The sequence below is a fragment of the Petaurus breviceps genome, unplaced genomic scaffold (genome assembly GCF_028583685.1).
Source record: "Petaurus breviceps papuanus isolate PSGF00001 unplaced genomic scaffold, PetGlider_PUasm1.0 90919, whole genome shotgun sequence".
Lineage (NCBI taxonomy): Eukaryota > Metazoa > Chordata > Mammalia > Diprotodontia > Petauridae > Petaurus > Petaurus breviceps.
Genome location: NW_027187378.1, coordinates 44,245,016 through 44,266,384, shown reverse-complemented (window position 1 = coordinate 44,266,384; position 21,369 = coordinate 44,245,016). Strand labels below are relative to the sequence as shown.

Below are 21,369 nucleotides of genomic sequence, written 5' to 3'. Positions count from 1 at the left end.
GCTGACCTTCAGTAACTTTCAAAAAATTAAATAAGATAGTCTGGCATTACCCACCCTTGATACAACTCTATTACATGTCATGGCCTCCATCTTCTATTATTGCTGTTCAGTCTTTTCAGTTTTATCCAGTTCTCCAAAACCCCATTTGGGGTTTTCTTGACAAAGTTACTGAAATGACTTACCATTTTTCAGAGGAGGAACTGAGGCAGTTAAGTTATTTCCTCAGGATCACACAGCTAGTAAGTGTTTGATGGCTGGATTTGAACTCAGGTCTTCCTGATTCCAGGCCCAGTGCTCTATCCATAGCATCACCTCATCTTTCCATTTTTTCTCTTTTTCATATGCATATACATACACACACTACACACAATTGAAAAGAAAAATATAAGTTAGTTTGTGAGTAACCAGTGTATTCATATCAGTCACTTGATATAATTCCTGTTTTCCTTTTCATGGGAGTTTTCCTTTATGTCTTGAACACATCATTATTCTGAGTTACTCAACGCTCTTGAGTAGACTTCCTCTGTAGAATTTTAGATCATGGGAGCTTACCTATCCTTCTAATAATGGTCCAGAACAATTGAAATCTCCTTCCTCAATACCTAAGGTACATGCCAAACAAACTAGCTTTTCTCTTTAACTCTACTACAAATTCTAGGAGGAAACAGTCACTTTTACTTGATTCTCTGCTCCTTCCAATGCCCAGTCTTTTATACCCCAATGAAAATAATAAAAATGCAGTATAAAATTCCTTCTTGATTGTTCTTCCACCTTTTAGAGGACAGGATTATCATTAGGGCAAGTAAAGGAATTTTTTGTTGTATTTTTTTTCCAGACTTTGTTCCACCATATGTCTAGATAATTGAAGTTTATTATCATTACTATATCACACCTCTGTGTGAGTCTTATAGTCTATTTTCCAAGCTCATTATCTATTTCCTCTTTCTCATCAAGTGGTCTGTAGTTCATACCAATAACAAAACGGGTCCTATTTCTCCCATCACCAATATTTACCCAAATTTGTTTTTCCAATACATTTATTCTTCTAGTTTTGTTTTTTTTCCCATTTCTTCCCATGAATTTACTTTCTCATTATAAAGTTACCATGCCCTGCTTTTGCCTATTTCTCTTTAATAAGTTGTACCTATGCAGAGCCATATTCCAGACCTAGTTTTATTGTACCAACTCTCAGTGATACCTATAAGCTCAAATTAGTCAATATTTCCTGTGTTTTAGGTTCTAGTTACTTTTGTTTGAGTTCCTGTCTATATGTACTTGCCAAGAAAAATTCATGGATTACAAATAATGATTCTGAGAAAATTCCATTTCACTATTCCATGCTAACCTTTCCAATTATCCTGACCCACCAGAAATAGATTTATTGCTACCCAATCAACTGCTAATCAATCAATAGACATGTATTAAGTGCCTACTATGTGCCAAGTATTATGCTAAACTCTGGGAATACAAAAAGAGGCCAAAAACAGGCCCTGCTCTCAAGGATCTCACAATCTAATGGAGGAGAACAGAAACAAATATTTGCAAATAAGGTACATACAGGATAAATAGGAAATAATTAAGAGAGGGAAGGTCAAAAGTCATAAGCCTGCTCTGGAAGGAGGATCATTCTAGTCTCAGCAGACTTGCTGGAACCTTATATCTACTTTAATCATGTTTCACTGGATCCCTTGTCAGAGGGGATAAAGAGGTCATGTAGTGAAGAGAATCTGTTATGCATAGCGTACAATAAAATATTTTCAAAATATGTATTAAGCTAGCAAAATACAAAGCCAGGCTGTCACCTCACTAGGAAAAAAGCAGCTGTCTTTTCCAGCATGTTCTTCATCTTAGAGAACCCAGGGCCTGTCTCCTGCTAGTAGATGATTTACATTCTCTCCATCTGCTAGGAACCTAATTATAAAGGGAATCAAAATGAAAACATTTCCGGAATACTTTAAACACCCATAACTTTGCCACACTTTGTCCTCCCTTATTACTTTCTACATATTTGCTTTTCAGTTCAATGAACTTCGTTTTTTCTCTTGTTTTTTTTTTAATTTTTAAATAAATGAAAGCAAAGATGATTGCCCTGGAAAAATACTAATCACAGCGGCTCTAATTGTATTATTTGTTAATGTTTTGTTTATCGCTATTGGCAGCTGCTGCTTCAGTCAACAATAAAGAAAATTCCTTAGATACTATCTTAAAATAGGATATTCAAAATGTTTTGATTTTGTAGAGAAAGAAGGAAGGCAAAAGAGAGGGCACTAAAAATAGAGAATGCACTAGAAAAGAAAGAGCACTAAAAATTGGAAGAAATGGGCTAGATCTGATGTAGGAAGTGGAACTTGAGTGAAGCCTTGAAGAAGCTTAATTTAAACATTCTATGGGCCAGAAGGGAAGAGGAGGTACACTCTAGATATGGTGTGTGAGATTGCCTGTCCAAGGCTGAGACAGGAAAATAAGAATGGTTTTCACAGGGTCATTAAGCAGTCCAATTTGGTTCAAACTGACAGTGTGTAAAGTGGAGTAATATTCAATAGCCAGGAAAGATAGAAGGCAGCATGATTGTGAAGGACTTTCAATTGCAAATGAGTTTTTTTTTTATTTTATTCTAGAGGTAGGAGAAATCTACCAGAAGATGTTGAGTAGGATAGTGACATAGTCAGACCTATGTCTTAGTAATATCCTTTCTTGTATATTTATTTTTTAAATTTTATTTTAGTTTTAATTTATGAAATCAAACAAGCATTTCTATAGCATAGTAAAATAATAAAAAGATTGTTGTACATGAAAATGCAAATCTATTAAGTACAACTTGCTGTTCTTTTTAATTTCTTGTTTTTCCTTTTTTCTTCCCTTCCCTGCCACCCCAGGAATGATTGCTGTTACACACACACACACACACACACACACACACACACACATACACACACATACACACATGTAAATTCATTCTATACATCTATTTATCATTTCTTTTCCTAGATGAAGATAACATCTTCTTTCATAAGTCCTTTTTAGTTAATTTGGGTATTTATAATAGCCAAAATGGCTTATTAGCTAAAAGTTACTCTTAAAATGATATTGCTGTTACTATATACATTGTTCTCTTGGTTCTGCTCATTTCACTCTACATTATTTCATGCAAGTCTTTCTATGTTTTTTTTTTCTAAAATTGAGTTCATCATTTCTTATAGAAGTACACCATCATGATCATATACTACAACTTGTCCATTCTCTAATTGATATACATCCTTGAAATTTCTAGTTCTTAGCCACCACAAAGAAAGCTAGTATAAATATTTTAGAACACAACCAGGTGGAGAATGGGTAGAAGAGGGAACAGACTAGATGCAAGGAGACCATTTAGGATGTGTTATTAACAGTGGTCCAGGTGGGTTGTGATACGAACCTCTAAAGGGGTAGGTATGGGGTGAATGGATGAAAAGAGGTAATGTGAAAAATGTTTTATAGGTAAAAACAACAACACTTCACACCTTTTGGAGATAGGAGCTGTGAAAGAGAGGAAATATCAGCACAGAATAACTCTAGGGTTATAAACCTGTAAAAATGGAATTATCATGGTTCCCTCAACAGAATTAGGGGGACTGGGAAGAGGTGGAGGGTGTGATTAGGAGGTAAAAATGAATTCTGCTTTGGATACACATAGCTTGAGTTATCTACAGGACATCCAAGGACTGTGGCTCAAGAGAAACTAGGGCAGATGTCCCTGAAGACCAGACTCAAGATTCTGGATTTGATATGATAGGCAATAAGTTAACCATGATAGGCTTGTAAAGAGAGGAGTAATGTGATTTAAAATGATGGTTGGAGAGTCTTAAGAGCAGTTAACCAGGAGACACTAGTTAGCCAGGATGACTAGTGACAAGGATTCATGCATGAGTCAAGGTGGTGAAGGCTAAAAGCAAGAAATAGATACTGATAGCATAAATATAAAGATATATTGTAAAGACATTGGGAGTGACTGGATCTAGATTTGGAAGAGGGAAAGCCAAAAAGGCCATTTAGAAGAAAATTACAAAGGAATAACAATAGGGAGAGATGAAGAGTCAGTTTCTTGAAAACTTCAACTATAAATATTGGTAACACCCACAAGGGAAGCTGTCAGTGACAAGTAGAGATATAATACTGAACAGTTATTGATAAAGCATTTATCAAGTGATTTATATATACCAGGCACTGTGCCATGTTCTGGGGATTCAAATATAAGCTAGCAAGATAGCCACTGCCCTTAAGGAGCTTACATTCTACTAGAAAAAGACAAGACATAAAGAGGTGATGGAAAGGAGAGATATAGTGAGGGAATGTTAAGAAAATATTAAGACCTGAACCCCATCATGATAAGGCAAAAGCTCATCTATCAGAGTTAGGGGATCCAGGGACAGAGTCAAAGTTTTCAGTGGATGGGAGGACAGGATGATGGTCAAAGAACAGGAGGTATGGTGCGGAGATAGCCTCAGTGTATGTAAAAGATGACAACTGGACATGCATGTTTAGGCCTTGTTCACGTAAAGGTGGTAGTTGAAAATATGAGCATATGAGATGGAACAAGAAAAGGAAACTGAGCAATTAGACTTAAAAGAATCTCCATAGTTCACAGATAGTTTGACCATGGAAAGCTGAAATGACTGACTTGCCATGTTTTTATTTTTCTCCTTCCTAGTTTTTTGTGTTTATTTTTATTTTTCTCGTTTAAGAGAGTGATAGAAAGAGAAACAAAATAAGGTATATATGAATCATTTGAAAGAGATAAAATGGGGACAAAGGCAGAGATAAACAAGGGCTTGACCACAGCCCTTGGAAAAACGTGGTATAATGGAAAGAGTCCTAATTCTGGAATTAGATATTGTGGGTCTGAATCCCTGCTTTACAATTTACTGTTTGTGTATCCTTAGACAAATCACCTTCTCTCTCTAGGCCTCAATTTCCTCCTGACATTATTCCTATATAGTACACTGCCCTGGTATTCTGTTAACCCTACTTGTATCCATTTTATATACATGTTTATTTAAAAAAATTCATTTGCATCAGTGAGCTTCCTATGCATCCACATTGGTGTCTTTAGATAACTGCACTTTATCTTCCTTATATGACTAGTTATTCTTTGTCCCTCAGAATTTTATTCTTCAGTTCCCCATCCTGGCTGGAATAACTTTCTCTGTAGAATAATGGGACCCTAGCTGTCTTTTTTCCAAACCCTTTGAAATCTGCCCTCCCAAATACTAGTGGGCATGCTAGACTATGCATAGTTTTCTGCTCTTATCACAAATTTTAACATGGAATGTGATTCTAAGAAAACAAGTAAAGGGGGGTAGGGTGGGGTAGGGATGGGGGAGGTGACTTGTTTTAATGTGTGAAAGAAGAAGAATGGAGTGTTGAAATCACTGTAAAGCTCATCTCTGGACCCTATCCAATTGGTTCTAATTGTTTGCAGGGTGGGGGATGGTGCCATCCTGGGTGAGTTTTGTAGTATTTATTTTCCTCATTTTCCACATGAGAGATTACTCTCTGAGCACTATTTGGGAAGAGTATGGAGAAGAGAAGGAGGAGTTGAGAGATTTTGCATGACTAGATGAAACAGGAGTGGCCAAAGAGCCTGCTGTGTCTGTGTTTGTATCTATTGTGCAAGGGAGTGTGCAAGTGTGAGTTTCTATTGCGCACTAACATATCAATAGATCTTTTGTTATTGTGCCACCTTGTGAATTGGTATTAGTTGTGAATGGTATACATTGTATATTGGTGGTCTATATATAATACATGCATGAGAAGATCATCATCATCATAGAAGAGACCTCGGAAATCATTCTATCTGAGCCCCTAATTTGATAGAAGAGGAAACCAAGGTCCAGAGATATACTTTCCTTAGAGCATAGATAGCAAGCAGGAGAGCTAAGATTTGAACTCAGTTCTTTTGATGACTGATTCAATTATCTTTCCACTGCCTTTTGTTTTGAAGTGAACAGGGGGACAGATGAGGAATGCTGTGTCACCCCAGGCTCCCATAGTCCTGGGAAAGGGGCTCTTATAGTTCTCAAGAAGGAAGCATTTATATAATAGAAAAAAGTGATTCATTATGGAGGGCATTCTTCATAATAATTTGTGCCACAGAGTGAAACTCAAGCTTGTGGTAACCTTGGAATACTAATATTATCAATTGGAATTGACATTAATTAGTTTTATGCTACTTGGCATATACTGGAACATTATTTCAAAAACATTTCCATCAAAGGCATGTATGCAATTATCTTTGCTGCCATCATTATTATTGTTGCCATTATTTTTCCTGTTCTCTGCTCACGTCAGATGGGTCCATGTGTCATTCCCCTCCTCTTTCTTCCATCTCAACTGCAGGAAGTCCCATTTTCTCGGGTGTGGTGCAGTAACCGACAGCCCCTGCACTGTGCCTTCTCCCTGGAGCGCTACACTCCCACCACCACCCAGCTGTCCTGCAAGATTTGCATCCGGCAGCTCAAAGGCCATGAACAGATCCTCCAAGTGCAGACATCTATCCTCGAGGTAAGGTATTGGCCATCATAGTTTCATTCTAGGACTATTACTATGTGCAATAATAAGGGTGATGATGATGATGATGGAAAGAAAATAAGCATTTATTTAGCACTTACTCTGTGCTAGGCACTGCACTAAATACTTTTTCCAAATATTATCTCATTTGATCTTAACAGCCCTATGAGGTTGGTGTTATTATTATCACCATTTTACTATAGAGGAAACTGAGGCAAACAGAGATTGAGTGACTTTCCTAGGGTCACACAGTAACAACTACAATAACAACAGTAATAATATAGAAATAGATATGTGTTATCCCTGAGATTTCACTGATATAGGGAAACTCTCAAATGAAGAGACTCCCTCTTCAAATGTAATTTGGCACCCCTTCTCTGCAATTTAGAATCTTAGAAGAGTTTGCCTTGGGCACTAAGAATTTAAATGATTTGCCCAAGCTCACACAGCCAGGTGTCAGAATCAGGACTTGAGCCTAGAGCTGTCTTTGAGGCCAGCTCTCTGTCCTCTATACCTATAGCCAGAACTATAACAACAGCAATATTCTCTACCTGTGTGACTTTTTACTATTGACAAAATAGATACACATTTAGTATATCATTTCAGTCTTATGGGAAGCCTTTGGTGCAGGCAGGATATAATACTCACTTTATAAAAGGTTAAGTGACAGATAAGGAAACTGAGGCTGAGATGTTAAGGGACTTATCCAAAATAGCACAGTCAATAAATAGTTATTATGGTACTAGCATTTACATAGTAGTAGAGGTTTGTAAAGCACTTTACATAGGTTTTTATAAGTTTTTTCACTTGATCATCTCAACTGCCCCACAAGGCAGGTACTATTATTATTCACATTTCACAGAAGAGGAATCTGAGGCTGAGGGAAATTGAATTATTTGCCATAAATCAAAGTCTAAGGCAGGATTTGACCACAAGTTTCCCTGATTCCAAGTTCACCACTTAACTACCTTAAATAATGGAGCCACAACTCTAGCTCAGATCTTTTGATGTTTCCCCAGTATACATTCATCCCAAGATATATATGAAGTCTGTTCGTTGTAGACCTTGGTTTCTAAGCTCAACATAACAATAATATTTCCAAGATGTAGCATAGGACAAAGTACCAGATTTAGAATAAAGAGACCTGAATTTGAATGGCTCCTTTGGTTCTTAGAAACTGTGAGTCTCTGGGCATATCTCTTTAACCTAACTCTCAAATCTCCAGTTTTGTCATCAGTAAAACTGAAATAATATTATTATTGTTAACAATATTATTCATTTTATCTGTCTCATATACTTGTAAGAGTATAAAAATGTGAATTCTTATTGAGATAATTCTTCCAGAATGGCAGTAGGAAGCATTATGCTAGAATTAAACAAATTATGTTTAGGTTATTCTCTGGCCTGTCAAGACAGGGCTATATTTTGGCTTGCCCTGTTCTAGATTATAAGAAACCATGACTTGGATTTGGCAGAATAGTTAAACCACATTAATATGTATAATCCATTGTCAATAGGGGGATACTATTAATTAGTTAAGGCCTATACTTCTACTTAACCATTAGCTACATACTTAATAGTCAATATTCAATAAATATTTGTTAAGTGTTTAATATATACCAGGCACTGTGCTAAGCACTAAGGCAAAAGATAGTCCCTCTCCCCAAGGAGATCACAAGATAATGGGGGAAGATAACACTTAAAAGAAACTTAAAAGGCAGAGGATAGGGGAAGGGGAAAATAAGTAGACAGGAACTTGATGAAAACCTGTAAGGGATTGTGGGGGAGATGATGAGATCGTTGCACTGGGCCCCCTCCTTAAATGGAGGATCTGGGAGGAACTCTCTGAGGTAAGAGCCTATTACCCTTTCCAATCAGATGGAGGGAGGGGGTCCCAGGACCAGGAGATATTGAAGAGGAGTGAATTTCAGAGTTGATTCAATCTTTTTGAAAGATTAATTACCAGAAACAATGGTAAGGAGATCAGTTGAGTGGGCCCTGTAACCTTGCTGTTTCACTCACTGATCAGTCACCTCTTGTTTGGTGGCACTTAATCCTAAGATAATTGTTATACTAAATACTGGAGCATTTTCCAAAGGGCCATTTCTCCAAACCAATGGCTATCTCAAGTGGCATGTCTTTACCGGATTTGCATTTATTACATTCAATTAGTACAAGGCACATTCTTGGGAAAGAGGAATCAATGGTAGAGCTAGAGTCATAAGCAGGAGATTACAATTTTTTTTTCTTTCTGGCTTGAACAGTCATGGACTATTTAACACAATGAATTTCGAAGTAAAATATAAATTGTAGAAAATGTGAAAAACATCATGAAAAGGAAAAGCTGGAAAGAATAGCCTTTCAGAATTGCAGAAAGGCAGAGAACAGCACAAAGCTGGTTCTCTCCAATGCAAATTACCCTTAATATCGGGTAAGAGGTTGACAAAAGAATTCCAGGTAGAGGGCTTCTAAGGGCACCCTGGCTTTTCAGGTAGCAACTTCAGCTTTTACAGAATATTATTGCTAAGGAAAATTATGTTAGAATTTTAAAATCTTACACAGTTAGTTCTCAGCATCATTGAACTCTTGTAGTTCAAGGGGAAAAAATAAGCCAATGGATTTTTTTTCTCTGTAGCATCAGTTTAACTTCAAGCACTAACCATGCCCAGTTTCTAGCAGGGGTCTGAAAGGTTTCCATGATAGTCGTATCTTGTGGAACTTGTCTGACCTGAGAGACAATTTTGGGCCTGATGTAGTATAGAGCACTTAGAGTTATAAGATCTGGATTCAGATTCTGGCTTTACAACTTTTCAGTAGTTTTTCAATCATGTCTGACCCTTCATGATCCCATTTGGGGCTTTCTTGGCAAAGATACTGGAGTGATTTACCATTTCCTTCTCCAGCTCATTCTACAGATGAGGAACTGAGACAAATAGGGTTAAGTGATCTGCCCCAGGATCAAACAGCTAGTAAGTGTCTGAGACAAAATTTGCACTCAGGAAGAGTCTTCCTGACTCCAGACCCAGCCGCTCAGCTTCCACTGTATCCTGTGCCATCTCCAGTTGTCCTGGCTGCTAGATCCAAATGACTCCAGAGGAGAAAGTGAGGCTGGTGACTTTGCACAGCCCTCCCTCACTTAAATCCAATTCACTTTTATTTCATAGCATCACCTCCCTGATGTCATAGTCCTCTTCCTAATTAACATTAGATTAGTTCACTGCTTTGGGGAGAGACGGTCTTTTGTCTCATTTTGTATTCCTAGCACTTATCAGTGCCTGAAACATAAAAGGTACTTCATGATATTTTTATTGATTGATTAGTTTGGTTTTCACTTTCCTTATCTCCTAAACTAAGGTTAGATGACCTCCAAGTTTCCTTTCATATCTAAATCCACAACCCTATGAGCCAAGGTTAGTGTGCTGTTTTAAGGAGATGGGCCAGATTGATGCAAATCCTCAATAAACTTTTCCCTTTAAGAAATCGTATTTACTTTTCGTTTTTCCAGGCAGGTAGGATATCAGTGACTGATGGCATCAGCCCCTTATATAATGATAGAATATATTGCATTGTATCTGTCAAGTAGAGAGATGTAATCCATTGCATTGTATGAGTACTTTATACATGTCTTAAATGCTGCACTTGTTAGCAAGATGGCACCCCTACTGGGCAATACAGACACTCTTTCTTCATATGTATGAAGAATTCCTATAAGGAGAATTTTGTACAAGTCTATAGAAGACAAAGTAAGAAGGAATAGGTTTAAACTAAAGCAGGAGGAGTTTCGGTTGAATAAGCATGACAAACAAAGCCAAGGTAAGTAAATTCTTCTGTTTCTGCTGTGTACAGAACATTGTGATCACAAACATGGTACCCTAGATTTAGAAATGGAAGGGACTTTAGAGGTCATCTAGTCATATTTTTGGAGGAGAGGATACTTAGAATTGGAGAAATCATTGTCACTTGCCTGAGGTCACACAGATGGCAAATAACAGTAGTAGGATGCTGGGGGAGAGAAAAGTTAACCTAGGTGAATGTAGAGCTGGGAAGAATTTCAGAGGTCTAGGCCAACCTCCTAGGTGAGGAAACAGGCCCAGAAAATGAAATGATTTGTCCAAGGTCACTTCAGACCCAGGAGTCAAATTCAGGTCTTTGACTCCAAAGGCATTAATCTTTTTCTTATACCATATTACAATCTAGAATTTGGATAAAAACAAACAAAAAACACATACTCAAACAATGCACAGTAACATTAATGCACATTAGAGAAGGTACAAAATAAAGTGTTTTGATATCCAAAGGCAGAATAGTCACAAGCACCTGGCTAGATCAGGAAAGGCATAAAAGAATGATAATATCCTTAGGATAATTTAGTGAAATGACATTAAAGACAGTACATTCCTATCTAGCTTGTTTCTTATCGGTGTCTTTTTCACATCACTACTTTACCTATCAAGGTTTTGATACATTGTGGATTGGCATAAGAAATTAAATGGGAATTTTGGGGGAGTTTTGTGGAAGCCACAGATAAGATACACCGAGGTCAGCAGATGACATAGAAAAAGTTTAGTAACTCAGCAAAGCATAAAATATGTGTATCCTTTTGTATAATATAGACCCGAAATTTACAATAAGGTACTGTAAACACCCCAATGAAAGAAAAAAAAAATTCAGACTTTTACTCTGGTATGAAGGGAGGGTCAAAAAATTTTAAGTGGATTTTCCAAATTGTGGGGGGGGGGGGCTGTGCCCCTAATCCCCACAGTGTGGAAGGGATAACTGTATATATGTTATCTCCCCATTTATAATGTGAGCTCCTTGACAGCAGAAACTGTCTTGCATTTCTATTTTTAAACCTAGTGCTTTCCACATGATAGGTGCTTAATAAATAAAATAAATAGATAAATAATAATTTGAATAAAATAAAATTTTCATTCATTTGTAATAATATAATAAACCATGATCCTCAGAGAGTTCCATCTCCATGTGTCTTCAGGAAGAGAATAGATGACCTTCCTTGATTTAGATGTTGACCTACCTGAAGGAAGGGGCATGTATAAGATGGTCTCTCAGGGTTCCATTCCATGCTATGATCATTTGACAGTAAGTATGTGTGTATGTTCATAGATAAAAACTACTTGCCTTCCTACCTCATCCCTCAGCAAAACCAGGAAGGATTAGGGGATTATTTCCTCAAACCTTTAATAAATAGTCTGAACAAAAAGGCAAAGCAAAACTAAAATCACCAAATAAGTACCTAAGCTGGGGAGAAAGCAGACCACAACCTGTATGCAAAACACTTCATCACTTCATCTGTCCCCTTTTCTTCCTGGCTATTGAGGTGGCATTAAATGGTTCACTTGTTGAAAGGCATCAATCCCTTTTGAGAACCCTAGGTCATCAGCAACTTATCATGCAGACTTAGGCAGTGATATAACTACCACATTTACTATCCTACCTACCAGGGAAGTCACATCTCCTCTAGGGTAAGAACAATGTGGAACCAAGGTTTTTGAAGCTCTCCAAACAATAACAACAGTGAACATGAGAGTGATGATGTGGGTGAAGATACAATAATGATTCACAGTTCTGTAATTCTTTAATATTTGAAAAGCACTTTCCCTACAATATTTTATGGTCTGCTTTACCTTTTATGGATGACAAAACTGAAATTTAGCGAGATGGAGTTCCTTCTCCAAGATAAAACAAATTTGCTGTTATTGTTTGTCTTTTGTTTCCAAAGAGGACCAATGACATTATAGGTGATGTCTTGACTTTACATGAATTGGATTTAAGTGAGATAGAGTAGAACAAAGTCATCAGCTTCACTCACTTTTCCTGAGTCATCAAAGTCCAGTGACAGGACAAAAGTCAAGATGCTGACCTTGGCATCTTCAATGCCTGACCAAGCTTTCAGTGCTCTACAATGCCTGTTTGAGCCTCCATCGTGACTGTTGGAATAAATTGTTTTCATTTGCCCATTTGGCTTGGGGAAGTCTTCACATACTTGGAGCAGACACCCCCTAACTCACCGATGGTTTGGAGGCCTAGCAGTTGCTCTCCACCTACCATTCCCCTTGCCTTCATATTTTAATGTTCTTTCATGAATAGGAGAAGAATTTGGTCTGTGTTTTAAATAGTAAGGTTAGTATCAGATCAACTTTAGAACTTTCATTGTCAGCTGGTGTTCCTTAAATATAAATCTCTTGTTGGCCTAGGAAAGCCAATTGAATTGACCAAGGACCACTGGCCAATGACACCTTTCAGAGTTACCAATAACACTTAGCATTATAGATAGTAAAGCAGGGCCAAGGAATTTTTCAAATGCTGTAGAGAGAAAGGAGGCATCTCCAAGCATTTTCTTTCATCTTTGTTCTTCAATAAAATACTGCAGTAGAATCATCTTTTGGGGAAAAGAAGTTTAAATGGGAATTTTACATGTTACAATTTTCCCTTCAAGCAGATTCAATCATGTGGCAAGTTTTCTTATCCCATCTCCAAAGGTGATGGAAGTAGGGGGATAATTTGACAAAATAGACTGAATACTTGGAATTCCTCATTGCTTTACAATTCCCTTAGCTAACCAGCTAGCAACTGCTTATCTCAGATGTGCAGGGCATGAAATCTACTCTTCCCTCTGCATATTTAATTTAAACAATCAGAAAATGTGATGTATCTACAGGATTCTTATTACCTGGTCCAGATGCTTTTTGGAATACATCATAAATGTTATATAAAGTGACTGGTGGCATCTCCATCCTTGTGCAATGAAGTGATTTAAAATAGGAAAGTTTCTAAAAGGGGGAAGGAAGGCCACCCATCAAACTGCTATTAAAAGTCAGAAACTTTCTCTTTTTGTGTTCTAGGAATCCATATTTATACATTTTAAAATGCTTGTTGATGGTCATTTATTCACTTGCAGTCCAGCCTACTTTGTTCAGGTGCTGCTGCTGTTAATTGATTAACACCATCCTAGGAGTAGGGATGGAGGTGGGGCAAACTTCTGCCAGCAGTGGAACTTTAGCAGTTAAGGTTTAGGGGTTTTTAATAAATGCCATAAGAAAAGTAACTGTTTGATGCCTTTCAGAAACATTAAAGAAATACTTAATCAAAATATCTGTGTCACACACACATAACAAATGCCATGCATACCCAATTCTTTTCACATCTATAGAACCTGGCAGAGCTTAAGATCTTAACTGCCAATATTTCACTGAATCAATATTTTAGATCTACAAGGAACTTGAGAAATCATATAACTTATCACCCCTCATTTGATGTTGATAATTATTAGGAAGGTCTTTCATAAATTGAGCCCTCCCAAAAGGACACAAATCATAAATGGGACCATCAAAGGACATCAATCACATTCCCGAAGCGATGGGATTTATTTGAGAGTCACCACTATGAGACAACTCTCTGTAGCCCGGGAAAGAAGCTACTATAAAATTGCTAGTGAGATTTTTCCCTAATCACTAATTTTAAAAATCTGATTCTACAGAAATCACCAGAAAAATAATATGATGATGTCTAACTATGTGTAGTTACAGCACAGAAAACTGCTACCTATTTTAGTACTTGATGAATTTGTAACCCCAACAAACACCTTCTAGATTGAAGACACCTAGATGAACCTAAAGATGTCTAGAGATCCACCACAAGAGATGGTTCGAAGTTTTAGGAGCTATTTGCCAGACTCATGAGATAAGACTCAATGGTATTTTAAAGAAGAGGAACTACCTTCCATGTTTTCAATGCAATTAAACAGTAAATTGTGTTAAGCAGAATTCCTCAGGTGAACTGATTTTCACAAAATTGTAATGCTAACTCTTGGATCTGATCACAGTTTTCTTTTTGTATTTGTAGAGTGAAAGAGAAACCATCACATTTTTTGCACAAGAGGACAACATGTTCCCTGCACAGACTGGCCCCAAAGCCTTCAAAATCCCCTACTCCATCAGACAGAGGATATGTGCAACATTTGATACTCCCAGTGCCAAAGGCAAAGACTGGCAGATGTTAGCACAGAAAAACAGCATTAACAGGTAACAGCTTCTTGGAGATGATTACCAAGGGGTCTGAAATCTTTTAAGTGGGGAAAAATGGTGGCAGTAGAGTGAGAGTGAGCAGAGTGGGTGTAGAGAGTAGACTATAGTGAGAAGTAAATGACGAGGGGATAGATACTAGATTCTACTGCCTTACTGTAGGGGCAGCTAGGTGGCACAGTGGATAGGGCGCCGCGTTTGGAGTCAGAAAGACTCATCGTCCTGAGTTCAAATTTAGCTATATGATTGTGGACAAGTCACTTTACCCTGTTTACCTCAGTTTCCTCATCTGTAAAGTGAGCTGGAGAAAGAAGAAAACCCTAAATGGGGTCATGAAGAGTTGGACATAGGGTTGGTCATAGGATAATTGATTGACACGCCCTTTCTAGGAATGGTAGTGTTGATTTGATTACTGTTCCAAGGAAAGGGGAGGAGTTGATAAATTTGGCAGGCAGGGGGATGGGTAAATTATATTGTGGTAGATCTAGAGGCCCTCAACTATTATGAATTCATCAGTGAAAAGCACGGTGCCTGAGAGTAGATGCTATAGTGTCAAGTGAGAAGAAATATTGAAAGTATAATCGGAGCAAGAAATAATGAGACAAGAAGAGAAAAATGTTTTGCTCAAATATAACTCAGTGTTTAGGATTAAGGACATATATTCCAAATGGTGATTTAGTTAAGGTGAAGCTAATCCTCCCCTCCCCCAGCCCTACCTCATGCTGTACAGCAGGGTTAAATGACCGTGTGTCTTGGTTGTTCTTACTAAAGTGTGGGTAAGTTAGACTAGATGGCCTCAGGGGTTCATCAATTCATTCAATAAACCTTTATTAAGCATCTATCATGTCACAGGCCTTGGGGATACACAGATATAAAAGGACAGTTTCTACCTACAAAGAATTTGGATTCTACTGGGGGAGAGGGAAATGTGTACAAAGAGGCATAATACAAGTCAGGAATTGATGAGAGGCAATTCAGAGAAAAATCCAGAAAAGACAGAAATACCATAGCAAAAACTGAGGAGGGAGGAAACATGTTGAACTCCATGAATCTGGGAAGATTCTCCAGAAGCAGTGGCAGCTAGGTGGCATAGGGAATGGAGCTCTAGGCCTGGAACCAGAAAGACCTGAGTTCAAATATGAGTTCAGATAGTTACCAGCTACGTGATCCTGGGAAAGTCACTTAATGTCTGTCTCAATTTTCTTAACTGGAAAATCGGAATAATATAGCACCTTCCTCACAGGGTTGTTGTGAAGATCAAATCAGATAATATTTGTAAGGTACTTAGCACAACATCTGACCACATAGTAGGCACTTAATAAATTATTGTTTCTTTTGTACCTTCTGATCAGGTGGAGACCAATGACCTTAGCCTTTAAGTAAGATAAGGCTTTTGAAGCACATAGATAAAGAAGTATATTATAGGCATGAGGATACACCAAAAAGAATGTAAAGTTGAGGAACAACTAATAATCTGGCATGACTGGAACATGAAGTGTATCGGGAAGACAGATAATGACCTGGTCTGTGATTGCATTGGTACAGGGAACAACTCAGTGAGGAAATACCCTCTACTAATGCATATTGCGATCCTCTCAGCAAGGTTTAGTCTTAGAGGGTTGAGTGGAGTATTGAGAGGTTAAATTACTCACTCAAGGTTATACTTACAGTCTATTTCAGAGGTAGGACTTGAATCCAATTCTTCTTGGCTTTAAGGCTTCCTTTAGCTTATGGTGCCTCTCAGCTGTCTCTCAATTAAGAGGAGGAATATGAAATAAAAATCTCAAAAGTGGCAAGTGAATGCCAAGTTAATAGGACTTAAATGCCAGACTGAGGAATTTGTAATTTATTGCTTAGGAAATTGGAAGCAATTGAAGATTTTTGGTCAGGAGAGTGATATAGTTAGACTTAGGCATTAGGAAGATTACTCCAGCTGTGTGTTAGATGTTTAAAATGGACACTGATTAAAAAAAAAGATTATTAAAAAGAGAAGGCAGTAGATGGTGCAGTGGATAAAGTGCTGAGCCTGGAGTCAGGAAAACTCATGATTCTCACTTAAAATCTGGCCTTAGACACTTAGGAACTGTGTGATTCTGGACAAGTCACTAAACCCTGTTTGCTTTAGTTTCCTCATCATAAAATGAGCTGGAGAAGGAAATGAAAAACCATGCCAGTATCTTTGTCAAGAAAACCACAAACAGGGTCACAAAGAGCTGACTGAACAGCAACAATAAAAAGAGAAATGAGAGGTCATGAAAGTTTAAATGAGGGGACTGGTATTAAGGGTGGAAAAAAAAAGATTTGGTATAAGAGATGAGAGTTGGCACCAATTAGCCTTGCAACTGATGGGGTGTGGAAAAAGAGAGGTTAAGGATCAAAATGACTGAAGTCATTTGTGATGATTAGGAAAATGGTGTTTTCCTTCAGAGAAATAGGGAAATTGGCAGGTTTAGGGGACGTGTTTGATTTGGACATGTTGAATTTGAGATTCTGGCAAGACAATCACTTGGATCAATTGGAAATATGGAGAAATTTCTCAGGGGAGAAATTAAGGTTGGGCAGGTAGAGATATCGATATATGGATATGTTTATATTTTGTAGTTATCTACATGATAGCTTATGAGACCACAAAGACAGAGGATATGGATACACACACACAGAGGAGAGGAGAGGGGAGGGGAGAGGAGGGGAGGGGGAGAGGAAATGGTCCAGAACAGAGTCCTGTGGGACAATCATACTTAAGGATGGAAGCAGGATAACATAAACCATTGAAGGAGACTAAGAAAGAGCAATAGCACAAGCAGGAAGAGAATCAAGAGAGATCAATGTCTTGGAAGTCAGGGAAGGAGAGTATATCTAAGAAAAAGAAATAGACAACAGTGTTAAAAGCTATAAAAAGATCAAGCAGGATGAGAACTAAAAAAATACCCTAAGTTTTTACAGCTAAAAAATCATTAGTGACCCTTGAGAGAATTGTTTCAATAGAGTGGGGATATCAAAAGCCAGACCATAAGGGCTTGGGGAAATTAGAAGCAGCAAATGTAGAGTATTTCTTCAAGAAGAATAACAGTGAAAAGGTGGAGATATAGGATGTTAACTTAAGAGGATGGTCACATCAAGGCAAGTTTACTATTTGTTCACATTTCTTTCTTTATTTCTATAACAGCTCATTATATGTATATGCACTTATTTTTAAAGATGGGGTCATGTAATCACATTTGTAGTCAGTAAAGAAAGAGCATGTTAATATGGGGGCAGTAGTAGCAGTGGTAGGAGGGAGAGGTATGCTGGAGCTAACTCATGTGGATTGGTAAAAGCACATTGTTAAATTTTCAATGTGAGTATTTTATATCTCAGAAACTTGCAAACACTACAAATTAGGGCCAATTTGTTGTTTTGTTGATCATCTACCCTAGACTTAAGAAAGTGATGAAGAAAATATTAATAATGTTCATTAATTTTAAAATTTTCCTTCATTTTCTGGAGAGTCAGTCAGATCTGGATTTACCTGATTAAACCTGGTTAGATGTGGTTAAACATTTACCAGTACTCCCCAAGTGGTAGCATGCATGTGTGGAGAACAGTAAAGGTTGCAGGCTTCCGGAAGAGAAAAGAGGAGTGAACCTTGACCTGGCAAAGGGCTGTCACATACTCTGAAGCTGGAACAAAGGAAGAGGGCTTGTGAGAATTCAGATGTGTCCCAATTCGGAGATTCCATGAATCCCGAAGCATTTTTCCTTATGTCTGTTATTATTGCTGGGTTTGCTATATGTACAAAAAATCCTAATAATGAAATTGCCTTCTTCACAGAAATGTCAGCTCATTGAACCTCAGAAAGTTCAAACAGAAGCTAACTGACCATCTCTCTAGGATATTAGATATTTTTATGCATTGGGTGAAATGTTGGAAGGAACCTTCTAGGGTTCCTTCCAACTCTAAGATGATATCCTAATTCTAGATTGTACCTATAACCCAATCCTCCTTTCTTGACCTTTCTGGGCCTCAGTCTATCCATCTGTAAAATGAGGAGGTGGAACTATATGACCTCTAATATCTCTTTCTGCTCCAAATCTCTGTTCCAATAATATCCTCCTCTCATCTATCAAAGTGACAGTAATTATGCCCTTACAGATTTCTATCTTTAAAACACCTGGAACATCTTCAGAAATAACTTGCTATAGTGCAAATTCCTATCATTTAACACATTTCTGAGGATTAGTCAGAAGTTCACTAAGAGTAAATGCCTGTAGAAATAAATAGGACAGAGGATAAGTGAAAGTACTTGGAGTTGGGGAGTAGGTACAATAGCAGAGGTGGTGGGGATTGAGAGAAACAAGTGGGAAGAAGGACACTAAAATGATAGGCAGGAGTTAAATTTGGTCCTTCTTCAGAATTTTCCCAAAGGCCAGGCCTACATCATAATATATCTGCTTGAAAGACGATAAGTTCTGCCTTCCAGAGAAATTTCTTGTTTGTCACCTCTGTGCTATGTAATACAGACAATTCTTCAATGTTAAGACTGATGGGGAAAGAGAAAGTTTGAACAGATGAATTCCACTGTAATGGTAGCAAGCATAGAGTTCTATGACCTCTCCACCAGACCTATCACCGGAGTGCCTTATCAGGAGCAAAACTGACCCATTTCAGAGTCATTTATTTTTTATTCTCCCTGCCCAGCCTCCAGCTAAGTAGCAATTAGGCAGTGAAATAGCCAAAAATGTGGTGAACAGAGACAAAAAAAGCAGAGTAACAGAGTGAAAAAATCAACCCTGAAAAACTAAGGGGTCACTGGATTTTTATTCAAAAGTAACTACTAAACAAACTGCTTTTAGTTGAAAGAGAGAGGGGGAGGGGGAGTAAAAAGAGAGAAAGGAATGGTCACCATGAATCCTTTAGGCCTACATTATTTAGATGGAGTACCAAGGGCAGTGCATTAGTGACCACTGAGACTAGACATTTTATTGTTGTTTGTCTGGTTTTGCTGTGATTATACCAAATGAGTCTCCAGCTATTCTCCTAGCTGCAGGCTAGAAAAGATTCTAATCATTTAATAATACCCCCAAAAAAAGTATAGTGATGTGCTCAGTGTGGGGCTAAGTCATTGTCAAAGTTGAGTCTTCCTGATGCTTTAGGGGAGAATTGAGGCTTAGGGGATATTACACAGCTCCATGACTCCCTGTGGGAAGAATAATTCAAGACCCTAATTAAGTTTTCTATCTCAAGCCAAGTGAGCCAAAAATTCATGTAATGAAGGTCCCTCCTAATCATAACAGGAAGACCCAGGGTAGCAATGATAACACAGAGTAGTGGGGTGGGGGGCGGGTGGGTAAGGTCCAGTCTGTTAATGTCTCTGGAACTTGTTTTCTTCACTATTATAGAATTAGTCCATTCTTTTACTAGAAACAGTGTCCAGAATCTTCGATCTGGACAGATCACATCTGGAGTATTATGTACACTTCTGAACATTATATTTTTGGACAGTCATAGAGGTAGAATGGATAGCATAAAGTGCTGGATTTGGAAGAAAAATAAGACAAATTCTGCTTAGCTCAAAGAGAATAGACCCAAGACCAATGAGTTCAGTTTGCAAAATATATATATTTCAGCTCTATGCTTCCCATATGCCTATATTCTATGCAAATACCTCAACAATTAGAGCTGTTGGGGAGAAACATAGATTGAATTGAATTAGAAAAACTTTCTTTTTTTTATTAGAGCTAACACAATATGGAATGGGTTACCACAGGAAGGAGAGAGCTTCACATAGCTAGAGTTTTATTAATATGACACTTATCAGAGATATTATATGGATCACACATATTATATTAAAGGATCACATGCATAGGCTAGATTAGATATCTTCTGAGATTCATTCCAATTCTGTATTCTATGGGTGCAAGTGATCTCAACCAAATCTGAGAATTTCTCCAACTCTAAAATCCCCTAATTCCAATAAGTCTTTGAGAACCATGCTGCTAAGAACAATGACATAAAACTGCACACTCTCAAAAAAAAAGTGAAAATATTTTGACTTGGGACAAATTAAGCCACAAAAGTGGCAGTACCTAGAGGTACCTAGGTATCCATTCATTTACTATAAGGAAACATGTTTCCAGGGGAAGGAAACCAAATATATTATTAAATCAAGTTGCATGTACCATAGAAATGGAGATTATTCTTTAAGACTACAGGTAAATCTTTGTTGGTCACTGCTAGAAAGATGCCCCCTCGCATCTATTCCTCTTTTCTCCTTATGATAAGGCAGCTTCAAGGACATCTGAGTCTGCTGCCAAACTATCCTTTTCTCTCATATTAAGGCAGGATGTTTATAACTGAATGAGTGTTTCAATATGACAATGGAACAGTCATTTGGGAAAGTATGTTGAAAGGTGTAGCATTGGTGAAGTAGTATTTCTCTAATTCAGTTTGATTGGGACATTTTAATACCTATATATTCTCATATTGTGAATGTCGTTTCATGGACTTAAGTATCAAATTCTTTTCCAGATCCACAGAATCTAGTTCATCACTCTTTCTTCTCCCCTAATTCAAATGACCATTAATATTGAGCTGTGAGGGAACTTAGAGGCCATCGAGGTTAAATAACTTCACAAAAATCTTTTCTTATTCTTACAACAATTCCTATATATATATATATATATATATATGTATATATATATATACATATATATATACATATATATATATATATATATCCTTATCTCCACTCACATACCCTAAATCCAGCCCTCATCCCTTCTCATGTCTCACCTAGACTATT

At 37.6% G+C, this 21,369-nt stretch overlaps 1 protein-coding gene across 1 annotated transcript in view; it reads left to right on the top strand.

The window, feature by feature from the left end:
• The window catches only part of UNC5D (unc-5 netrin receptor D), a 794,598-nt gene that overhangs the window by 750,043 nt on the left and 23,186 nt on the right, over positions 1-21,369 (top strand). The window contains exons 15-16 of the mRNA XM_069075933.1: positions 6,376-6,540; positions 14,410-14,588. Of these exons, the coding sequence (XP_068932034.1) occupies positions 6,376-6,540; positions 14,410-14,588 (344 nt within the window). The remainder of the gene's footprint in view (positions 1-6,375; positions 6,541-14,409; positions 14,589-21,369) is intronic.